Here is a 12,573-nt window from a genome sequence, read left to right as displayed (position 1 = left end):
CTTCACCATTGGTTTTTGTGGCTTTTCCTTCGTTTCACTTTGCATAGCCTTCACTTCTTCTCCTAGGCATTTGCCGTACTCAAGCATATTTGTCAAGCCTGTGAGCATCTTCATCACCAGTGTTTGGAATTCTGCGTCTGTTAGGTTGTCTATCTTCTCATCTGTTAGGTTGGCTATCTCCTCATCACATAGTTCTCCCATGGAACCTTGATTCATTCCCTCTTTTGGGCCATACCTCTCTATCTCCTCATCTTGACAGGCTCCAGTGTTTGCCTCTGTGTCTTAGGTAGAGCTGTCACTCCTGTTATGTTGTAAGGGGCGGAGCCTTAGGTATTCATCAGTATGGGGTGACCCGTTTCACCAGGTTGTGGCGCTGTATGTTGGGGAGGGGTCTGAGAGGGAACAATGACGCTTGCTTAGTACTCGTCCCTTTTCCAGGGACTTCTTCCACTTCCGTATGGGACTGGTTCCTCTCTAGCAGCTTCCCTGGCTGTTGTTCCCAGAGTGGATAGGTCTGCAGATGTTCTAGGACTGTGGGAGTCCTTTAAGCAAGCAGACTCTGCTGAGAGACCGGCAGTTTCTGCCTCCGCCCCAACCCCCACTGGTTTGCACAGTCAGAAGCACTGAGGCTTGATTTTCCCCGGTGCTGGGACCGTGGGCAGTGCAGTCTGGTGAGGAGCTGGGATCACTCCCCAGGTTTCCATCCTGACTTTTTAAAATGTGTAACTGTGCTTTCCGCTGGCCTGCCGCTGTTGCCACTGCTGACACCACCACACCGAGTCATTTCCACTCTGGCTCTGCCACTCCTACCTGTCTGGATGAGTATTTCTTCTTTATATCTTTGTTTGTTGGACTTCCATGCAGCTTGATTTTCTGGAACTTCTGGTTGTTTCTAATTTCGAGGTAGTTGTATTCCTTCTTAGTTGTGGAGGGAGATGCAGTGTGTGTGTCTAGGCCTCCATCTTGGCTGGAAGCTAAATTTGATTTTAATAAAAAACATGGTTGTAAAAAGGTTTGTGCATATGCTTGTGAGGGTTCATTTATTTACTTAAAAATAAGGACTATATTTTTATCAAACACAATACAAATTCCTACTCAAACATCAGAAAATATAGAAAGCAAAAGCAAAAGAAGAAGGTTAAAGCCTATAATCCCACTACCAAGAGAAAACTGACATTACTATTTTGGTATATCTATATGTAAAGAGAGAGACAAATATAACCCCAATACACACACATACACACATGTGTGTATCTACATATGTAAAATACAATATATAAATGTATATATACATTGTGTGTGTATATATATATATACACACACATTTATAATACATAGTTTATGTGTTTTCTCTTAAGGTGAGTAGACTAATTGTATTGTAAAGGACTGTTAAATGCTTTATAATGTGCTGTACACCATAAGGAAAATGTTTTTTCTTTTAAGTATATTTTATTGATTGTGCTATTATAGTTGTCCCAATTTTTTCCCCTTTGTCCCCCCCCCCCCCACTCAGTACCCCCATTCCCTCCGGCAACACCAGCCCCCTTAGTTCATGTCCATGGGTTATGCATGTAAGTTCCTTGGCTTCACCCTTTCCTCTACTATTCTTAACATCCCCTGTCTCTTTTGTACTTACCAGTCTTAACTATTTTTAAGTGTATAGTTTAGTGGTATTACGTACATTCATATTGTTCTGCACCTTTCACTATCATCCATCTCCAGAACACTTTTTATCTTGCAAAACTTAACTCTGTGCCCATTAGATAATAACTTCTCTTATCCCCTCTTCCCAGCCCTTGTCAATCAGCATTCTACCTTGTCTATATGATTTTGACTACTTCAAGTACTTTATATAAATAGAATCATACAGTATGTGTCTTTTTGTTACTAAATTATTTCACTTAGCATACTATCCTCAAGGTTCATTCATATAATAGGATAAGTGAGGATTTTCTTACTTTTTAAGGCTAAACAATAGTTATTCACTCAAAACAAATGTAGTAGAATCTCAAATGATTGTAATTCGTATACAAGAAATGAATGACATTTTAAATACTTGTTACAGTGGGAATTTTGGCTTATTCCCTTTTTTTTTTTTTTAAATTCCAGCTCTTTATATTTTTTACTTTTTCCTGTGATATCTTGCCTTAATGAAGTGCTTTTAAGAGCACACATATCTGGCACCTATAGAAAAAGTCTTTAAACTCAGACTATTCAAGATAATTTGCCAATATTATCATATTTCATTGAATCTACCTTGTCTGTGGTTTGTAAGATATGCTGTTATTTCATTACTGTTAAGATAGAAGAAAATAATACCAATCATTAATAAAAGATGAACCTCAATATAATAAATGTTAAAATGTGACAAGTGTTTACCATAGAATCTATGAAATATACATGTATGGAAAGGGTGTTCCCATCATACCACAACATGTATTTTGTTTTAAAACTCTTATAAAAGACTAGAATGAAGTGATTCAGCTATGTTTTTATGTTGAGAAGCTGATCAAAATTTTATTTTAACCTTGCTTTCTGTAGTTTCATCTACATTGGTTAAGTTAGTAAATATTTTTAGTGCCTACTATGCACTGGCCATTTCTAATAACAGTAGCAAACATTTATATAGCTTTTATTGTGTGCTAGACACTGTTTTGAGCACTTTATGTATTTTAATTAACTAAATCTTACATTATCCCTGCAAGGTGAGTATTGTTACTATCCTCATTTTACCAAAGAGAAAACTGAGGCACAGAGAAATCATGTGACTTGGCTGAGGTCATACAGCCAGTAAGTGGTGGAGCTAGGATTTGAATGTAGGTTGTCTGACTCCAAAGTCTACTATGTAAACAGTATTCCTACGCACATAGGATGAAAGAAAATTGTCTCTTAACCAGCTTACCAGGAAATATTTGAGGGTGTTTTGATAAATTTAAATGAAATTATTGTTATATATTTGGTAATGAATTTTTATTGTGTTTTTTAGGACATTCAGTCAGAAGAAGGCTGCTATTGAAAGAGAGTATGCACAGGTAAGCTTGGAAATGGAGGTCCCCATCCTAGGTATACCTGTTCTTTATAAGGCATAAGGGCATATATTTGTTGGAGAGAAGCCTTGGTATCCCTGCAGTCGCGTTTTCTTCTTATTTATGGCTATCTCACTTTGATTTCTATTTTACTCCATTTGAATCTTCAGGTGAGGATCTAAGTTGTTCCTTACTACAAAGAAGATTGTGAACATTTTGGGAGGAGATAATATTTATAATGTTTATAAAGTAATTACAAATATACATAATAATGAGTACAATTATCTCTTCTCCCTTATATATCCCACTCTCTGCTGTTTTATGAAAGGTAAATTGTTATTTTTGTTCAATTGGGCATTTATTTCTCATTAGGATAGAGAATGATGTGCTCTCAGTTGTTAGTATGGCACAGAAAATGTAAGGATTTTCTTCTTTTATTTTAGTTAAATTCTTACTTTCTCCCAGATAGCTAAATGTGCCAAGAAAAAATTATGTTCATGTATCATTTCATGGGTATGTAAGAATTAATAATGTACCCTTCCTTGTACAAAAATAGTTTAACATAATTCTGAAATTTTGGCCCTTGTAAGCATCACTTTCTATGTGGAGTAAAATTCTAAAATTGGTCACTCCTCCAAAAAAATTATAAAGGTAGTGTTTATAACAAAATTTTAAAATACAGGGTAATGTTAGAAGGAAAAATTAACACACAGGAAATGCTCTGTATGGTAACCACTATTGCTGCAGCTGCCATTGATATTTTTACTATAAAATTGGGACATGATTTTTTTTTGTTTGTTTGTTTTTTTGTGCCTTGTCAAGTTTCCATTTTAGTTCTATTCTTATGCCAAGTAGCTCTTTGTCTGTATTTTATTTGATAATCTTGGAAGAGAATTATCTGTTCCTTGAAAGCTAGATAGACTTAATTTAGTTAGTTTTTGAGTGCTTCTTATATATCAGGGATTTTATATAATGAATAGCATCAGTTCTAATATATTGGTGTTGTACCTTTATGCATATACAATAAATACTAGTAATAATAGCTAACATTTATTGAATCCTTACTTTATACCTGGAGCTTTGCTGATTATTTTACATATACAATGCCTTATTTTTGTTCTCCTGGTGATCATTTCCATGTCTTTAAATAATGTGCATGTAATGTTCTTGATTTATCAACTCTAAACACTGCTTCGTGACCTCTTACAATAAATGAAAAATTAGCTTTCTAAGCCATTTCTTTCCATCTTGTTCTTTCCAATATAATTTGGTACTATTTTAGTGCCTTTGTTACTTTTCTAACTCTAAATGCTAAATTTAGACTTCTATCTCTTTTTCTATTAAATATATGTATATATTTACGTATGTGTGCATATATATATTATGTGTTGTATGTACACAATAAAATGAAATGACATTTTACAGATCAGTCAAATTTACCCTTGAAAAATTTATTTAGGGGAGTCTCCAGTTCGCCCTCATTTGTTTCAGGAGCGCAATGGAGACCAGAGTTATAAGCAGACTCAGTCGCACCAAGTTTTTGTCTTTGGAAGTGGAGGTTTTCTTTTTTTTTTGAGGCAGTTTTAATTGCTTTCAATAAATACTCCCTTAAGTGGCTAAACATTGGAAGAGGAGAAAGAACACGTCGGTTGTTAAAGAAGGGAAGGAAATCACTACCTGATAAGCGTGATTTCTCTGGAAAGTAACATATATATAAACCAGAGTATTTAATAAATCCCTAAAATGTCGAGATTTGTGCGAGATCTTAGCAAAGCAATGTCTCAAGATGGTGCTTCTCAGTTGCAAGAGGTCATTTGACAAGAGCTAGAATTATCTGTGAAGAAAGAACTAGAAAAAATACTCATTACAGCACCATCTCATGAGTTCAAGCATACTAAAAAAGACCTTGACGGATTTCGTAAGCTATTTCATTAGATTTTTGCAAGAAAAGGGACCTTCTGTGGATTGGGGAAAAATTCAGAGACCTCCAGAAGATTCGATTCAACCCTATGAAAAGATAAAGGTCAGGGGATTACCTGATAATATATCTTCTGTGCTGAACAAGTTGGTGGTGGTAAAACTCAGTGGCAGTTTGGGAACCAGCATGGGCTGCAAAGGCCCAAAAAATCTGATTGGCGTGAGGAATGAGAATACATTTTTGGACCTGACCGTTCAGCAAATTGAACATTTGAACAAAATGTACAATACAGATGTTCCTCTTGTTCCGATGAACTCTTTTAACACAGATGAAGATAGAAAAAAAATACTGCAGAAGTACAGTCATTGTCGTGTGAAAATCTACACTTTTAATCAAAGCAGTTACCTGAGGATTAATAAAGAATCTTTACTGCCTGTAGCGAAGGATGTGTCGTACTCTGGAAAATACAGAAGCTTGGTACCCTCTGGGTCATGGTGATATTTACGCCAGTTTCTACAACTCTGGTTTGCTCGATATCTTCATAGTAGAAGGCAAAGAGTATATTTTTGTGTCTAACATAGATAACCTGGGTGCCACATGGATCTTTATATTCTTTATATTCTTTTTTTTTAATTATATTTTATTGATTATATTGTTACAGTAATTACAAGTTTTCCCCCTTTGCTCCCCTCTGCCCAGTACCCCCTTCCCTCCAACAATCCCACACCCCTTAGTTCATGTCCATGGGTCGTGCATATGTTCTTTGGCTTCACCTTTTCCTATATTATTCTTAACATCCCCCTGTCTATTTTGTACCAACCGATTATTCTTCTTAATCCCTGCACCATTTCCCCATTTCTCCCCCTCCCAGCTGATAACCCTCCAAATGATCCCCATACCTGTGATTCTGTTCCTATTCTGGTTTGCTTAGTTGGATTTTGTTTTTACTTTTTAGATTCAGTTGTTGATAATTGTGAGTTTGTTGTCAATGTTCCTAGAAGCCGTTTTCTGCCTGTCAAAACCACATCAGATCTCTTGCTTGTGATATCAAACCTCTGTAGCCTTAATGCAGGATCTTTGACAATGAGTGAGTAGCGGGAATTTCCTACAGTGCCCTTGGTTAAATTAGGCAGTTCTTTTACAGAGGTTCAGGGTTATCTCAGGAAATTTGAAAGTGTACCAGATATGCTTGAATTAGATCACCTCACAGTTTCAGGAGATGTGACATTTGGCAAGAATGTTTCATTAAATGGAACCATTATCATAATTGCAAATCACAGTGACTGAATCGACATCCTACCTGGAGCAGTATTAGAGAACAAGATTGTATCTGGGAACCTTCTTATCTTGGACCACTGAAATGAGAAAATACTGTGTACAGTACACTTTATACTAATTATGGGCTAGTTTCTTTCTTATGATGAAATGTTCTCTAGGATTCTAAGATAGGTAGGTACATTACTGTTTTACTGTAACCTGCAGTGTTAATTTTTAAAATAGTTTTCTGCAGTATGCTTTTAGCCTAAGAACAGCACAGATGGAAGCAATAATTTTCTTGTTGGAAGAGGATCCTGAAAGTTCACCTTAAAGTGCAATATTATTTAATCTTAAAACTGGGGCAGCTCTGCTGAAAAATCTTTTAACAGAGGCTTCAGTGATAGTCACTTTGAATTGCTTGTGATTTCAAAAATAAAGCTGAAGCAATACATGTGTACATTTATACTTTTCAATTAATTTAAAAAAAAGGAGAATATAGGAAAAGGTGAAGCCAAATAACTTATATGCACGACTCATGGACATAAACTAAGGGAGGTGGGACTGCTAGGGGAAAGGGGGTACTGGGCAGAGGGGAGTAAAGGGGGAAAAAATTGAAACTATTGTAACAACATAATCAATAAAATATACAAAAATTTTTATTTAAATGTCCATCAAGTAGATTATGCCTGGTTTTGTTTATTCAATTTTATATAATGTATGTAAACTAGATAAGGTACCTAATAACGTATATTTCAAAATTCATAGAATAATCATATTCAGAAATTAAAGTGTTCTAGTGTCTCTCTGCTTGGGCCAGACATATTAATTGAGAGCCAGTTTGCTGACTCTTCTTGTTTGTTATTTTCCCTTTTAGATGACTTTTCTTAGTTCTTCTCACTCTTCAATGTTTTCACAATTTTTCAGTTTATTTCTTCAGTTTATTTCTCCATCTTCTTTGGTTGGCAAAATGGTGTTTTTACTTCTTGTTAATAGTAGAGAAACCCCTAAAATAATTGGTACATTCTTCCCATGGATTTTGTCTGTATACACTGATTATGTCAGGCTCATTACTGCATTACCAATCTGAAGACATGCCCTCTTTAGTGATATGGTGTGCCCAGGGAGGACAACTGCTCCATTTAGGTTAATTCCTTTTCTTCTCTGGCTCAATATAGAATTGAAAGTTTCAAAATCGAAATAATAACATGTATATATAAATAAGATGAACAGATCTTGTGTATACCATTTGACTTTTTATGAAGCAAACAGTTTCAAATAACTACTACTTAGATTAAGATATAGAAGAACATTACCCTGTAGCCCAGAAGCAGTCATTATTCATAGCTTCCAGTACACTGACTTTTATCAGAATAGTTGTTACCTTTGGATTTCTGACTGTTTTGGAATTTAAATTGAATGGTATCATGCAGTATGCATTCTTCTGTATCTGATTTCTTTCATCCAGCATATGTTTTTGAGCTTCACACATGTTGCATGCAGGAGTACGTAGTTCATTCTTTTTTATTACTGTATATTGTCCACTGAATGAATATATCACAGTTGTTTTCCCAGTTTACTAATGATTAAAATTTGAGTTGTTTTCAGTTGTGGATGATTTTGACTAATACTTCTAAGCAAAAGTTTCATACATGTCTTTTGATGGACATATGTATATTTCTGTTAGGTGTACACCTAGAAAAACTGCTGGGACATTGGGTATATATATATCTTTGTTCCACTTTAATTGTTACAGCCAGTGTTCCAAAATGGTTGTACCAATTTACACTCTCAACGGCAATGTATGAGAGTTCTGGTTACTCCATATCTTTGCTAATACTTGGTATTCTCTAAAATTAAAAAGTGACATTTGATTAGCATGCATACAGGAAAGTGTGCAGATCCTAAGTGTACAGCTCTGTGAATTTTCAAAGTGAACACACTCATATAACTAGTACCCAGATCAAGAAACAGAACATTAACACTGCCCCAGAAACCCCTGTTGTTCCCCCGGCATTTGTGCCCTCACTGTCACACAAGTAGCCACTATACTTTTTTTTACAAACAGCCTTATTGAGATAAATATTTGATATATAGTAAACTGAACAACTTACAATTTGGTAAGTGTTGACATGTGTATATCTGTGACACTACCACCACAGTCAAGGTAATGAACGTGTCTATAATCTCCAAAAGTTTCCTCATATGCTATTTATACTCCCTCCTTTCCACTCACCCTGCCTTGATTCCTCATTCCCCATAGTCTTCAGACAACCTCTCATGTACTTTTATCATTATAGATTAGTTTGAATTTTTTAGAATTTTAATTTAATGCTATATAAATGAAATCATATAGTATGTACTCTGTTTAGTCTGTCTTTTTCCATGCAGCATAATTATTTTCCAATTTATCTACGTTGCTGTGTATGTTAATAGTTTAGTTCTCTTTATTGCTGAGTAGTATTCCATTGTATGGCTATAGCACAATTTATTCAGCTGTTGATGGGCATTTGAGTTGTTTCTTTTTTTGGTTATTATAAATAAAGCAGCTGTAAATAACTGTGTGAAGACAGTGGTTTCATTTCTCTTGAGTAAATGTGAGTAAATGCATAAGAGTAGACTGGATGGTTCATTTTTAACTTCTCAAGTAACTTCCAAACTGTTTTCCAGATAGGTTGTATCATTTTACATTCCTACCAGCAGTGTATGACTGAGAATACCAGCTGGTCTATGTCCTCCCCAAGACTGCTTATGGTCATTCTTTTCCGTTTTAGATATTGTAATAGATTTGGAGTGGTATTCATTGTGGTTTTAATATGTGTTTATCCAAAAATAATGATGTTAAGCATCATTTTCATGTGCTTATTTACTATCCATCCCATATTCTTTTATGAAGTGGTTTGTTTTCTTATTTAAAAAAAAGCTTTTTATTGTGAAAAAGTTTCAAGCCTCTATGAAAGTAGAAAGAATTAGAACAATGGATTCTTATTAGCCATTACCCAGCTTCAACTATTACTAATGTATTACAAAACTTGTTTCATTTATAGCTCCCCACTGAGCAGTCCTTGCTAGTTCCTTTTTAAAAATATTTTTTGTGAGACATAACATGTATGTCATTAAAGGTTTATCCATTTTAATGTATAATTAAATGATTTTTAGTAAAAATATAGAGTTATTCAGCCACCAGCACAATTCAGTCATAGAACATTTCCATCAACCCAGTGAATTTCTTGTACCTGTTTGCAGCCAATCTTTGTTGCCTGAGGCAACCATCAGAAGACTATTTCTATAAATTTCCTGGACATGTCATAAAAATGTACTCTTATGGTATATAGTCTTGTCGGGCTTCTTTCCCTTAGCAAATGTTTTTGAAGTTCATACATGTGTTATCATGTACCAGTAATTTATTCCTTTTTATTGGTGTTGAGTATTTCATGGTAAGATACATATTACATTTTGTTTACTCATCCACTAATTGATGGATACTTGGATTGTTTCCAGTTTTAGCTATTATGTATAATGCTGCTGTAGACATTCACATATTAATCTTTATTTGGACATATGTTTTTAGATTCTTGAGTGTATACCTAAGATTGGAATTATCAGGTCATTGAGTAAGTTTATGTTTAACTTTTTAAGAAATAGCCAAACTTTTTCAAATTGGCTGTACAATTTTGCATTCTCACCAGCAATGTATGAAGGTTCCATTTCTTTTGCATCCTTACAAGTAGTTACCATTGTCTGTGTTTCTAATTATAGCCATTATTGTGACTGAAATCATGGTGAATAGTGCCGCTGTGGACAACTTGTATGTGTCTTTTGGTGACTATGAGTGTTGTCTGTTGGGTTATTGGGTATATGAGGTCTGTCCAGAGGTATCCAGCTGTGTAATGTGAAAAACAGAGACATTTATTGAAGAAGATACAAGATACAAAAAGCATTGTACGTAGGACAATGATGCCTTAGTCCCCTTCGAAGTAGGCACTTTGGGACTTCACACAGTTCTCCCAGTCATCATCAGCTGCCTCATTGTAGTTTCCTGAATCTCATTGATGGTCTGAAATCTCTTCCCTTTCAAAGATGATTTTAGTTTTGGGAAAAGCCAGAAGTCGCAGGGCACCAATTCTGGGCTGTAGAGGGGCTGAGGGCCCTGGGTGATTTGATATTTCACAAAAAAACTGCACCAGACGTGATGCATGAGCAGGTACATTGTTGTGATGAAGCTGCCAATCACTAGTTGCCCATAGCTGCGGCCTTCTGAATCATGTGAATAGTCCCCATGAAGAAATGTTCAAGCTTAATGCAAAAGTTGATGCAGATTTGTTGCTCTACTCACTCTGTCATTTTGAACGCAATGGCCACACAGTATACACGCTCACTCAACAGTGCCTACTGCCCCCACTGTCTAGTACAGTGAAGTCATCTTCGTTTATGCATGCGCATTCCAGTCCACTCTCCTTGGCTGCCAGGTTACATTGATGTTGCACAAATCATTCTCATTATGTTAACAATGGCTACACTTTTTCCAGCCAGACCTTGTATACCTAAGGAGAGGATTTGCTGTGTCACAAGGTATGTGTTCAGTTTTGGAAGATACTACGCAACGTTTCCTAAAGTGATTGTTGCAATCACTACCGGCAGTGAATGAGAGTTACAGTTACCTTAAAACCTTGGTTTTGTTTGTGTTTTTCATTTTGGTTTTTCTGGTGTATATTGGGGTAAAGAATTGTGGATTTGATAAGCATTTTCCAGATGATTGATGAGGCTGAGGAACTTTTCACATATTGATTGGACATTTGTATGTTTTGTTTAGTGAAGCACCTGTTAAAGTCTCTTGTTGGCCTTTTCTTATTGATTTATAGTGTTTTTAGATTATGGATTTGAATCCTTTGTCATATGTACAGGGTGGGGCAAAAGTAAGATTGAAATTGTGAGTGCATTAAAACAAGAGTTTATTCTTGTATTATTATTTATTAATTGTATTATTTATTTGTATTAGAACTGTAAACCTACTTTTGCCAACCCTATATGTGTTATAGATCTCTCTTCAATTTCATGAAGAAATGTCATGTTTTGTGGCTTGCTTTTTATCTATTAGTTTATTTTGATGAAAATGAGTTCTTAATTTAATGAAATCTAATTTATTTTCCTTTATAGTCAGTTTTTTTATGTCTTATTCGAGAATATGTTGCTACCTTAAGGTCTGCCTAAGATGTTATATAGTGTTTTGCAATTTTTATTGTTTAATCTTTTACATCTAGTTTCATGAACCATCTCAAGTAAACATTTATGTATGGTGCTGCATTGAGGTCAAGATTTCATTTTATATTTGGATATCCAATATAGACAGCACCATATGTTGACAAGTATACCCCTCCCCCTTCACACTGTATTAAAATGATATTTTGTGGTAAATTGGGTAAGTGTATATGTGTAAGTCTATTTCTGTTCTTTATTTCATTAATTAAAAAAGATCTTTTTGCCAATATTGCACTGTTTTAATTACTATAACTTCATAATAAATTTTAGTATCTGGTAGTATAAGAGCCTTCACTATTCTTGGCCCTTTATATTTCTATATACATTTTAGAATCAGTTCATTTGTTTTCCCAGCATGCAGGTTGGGGTTTGGATTAGGATTGCTTTGAATATTTATGTCAATTTGGGGAGAATTAACATCCTAACAATATTCAGTCATATAAATCATGAACATCTCTATTTAGTTTTTCTTTGATTTTTCTCAGGTTTTCTACTATTTTAAATACTGGAAAGGTTTTGAGTTCATGAAAACCCTTATTTTGTTGGAGACCTCTTTTCCTGAGCCTGCAGCCTCTTGTTTTAGTCTGGGTTTTCTCTGCAATCACTGTATAGATCTTACTTGAATATGTTTTTATTACTTTCTTGTGTTGGATTCATTGATTCTTGTGTCCTATTTTTCTTCTTAGTTTCCCTTTTAAAAGAAAAATCTTTATTGATTTGAAAGAGAGAGGAAGGAAATGGGGAGGGCAGGGGAGAGAGAGAGAGAGAGAGAGAAATATTGATTTGTTGTTCCACTTATTTATGCATTCACTGGTTGATTCTTGTATGTGCCCTGACCAGGAATGAGCCCACAACCTTGGCTTATGGAAACAATACCAGACCAGGGCTTTTTTTGTTTTGTTTTGTATTGTTTTGTATATATTTCATGCAGTAATTTCCTAAGAAGGTTTTATATTTGTATATATGTGTTTATTATTTCACTATAACTTAATAAAGTTTTGTGAACAACAGGCTTTGAATACACAGAATACTTTTAAGTCCCTATTGTGATTATAGAGAGCTGCACACTTTCCTTCATGTGGATGTGACAAAAATGAAAGATATTTTTTGTAGAAT

At 34.9% G+C, this 12,573-nt stretch overlaps 1 protein-coding gene and 1 pseudogene across 1 annotated transcript in view; both read left to right on the top strand.

The window, feature by feature from the left end:
• The window catches only part of FCHSD2 (FCH and double SH3 domains 2), a 219,782-nt gene that overhangs the window by 41,492 nt on the left and 165,717 nt on the right, over positions 1 to 12,573 (top strand). The window contains exon 3 of the mRNA XM_090265153.1: positions 2,987 to 3,032. Within this exon, the coding sequence (XP_090121279.1) occupies positions 2,987 to 3,032 (46 nt within the window). The remainder of the gene's footprint in view (positions 1 to 2,986; positions 3,033 to 12,573) is intronic.
• LOC150018447 (UTP--glucose-1-phosphate uridylyltransferase pseudogene) lies at positions 4,601 to 6,482 on the top strand (annotated as a pseudogene).

This window comes from Furipterus horrens, unplaced genomic scaffold (assembly GCF_987537825.1).
Source record: "Furipterus horrens unplaced genomic scaffold, mFurHor1.1.pri manual_scaffold_2, whole genome shotgun sequence".
Taxonomy (NCBI): Eukaryota; Metazoa; Chordata; class Mammalia; order Chiroptera; family Furipteridae; genus Furipterus; species Furipterus horrens.
The sequence above is the reverse complement of the archived record's forward strand: the minus strand, read 5'-3'. Positions and strand labels throughout refer to the sequence as shown.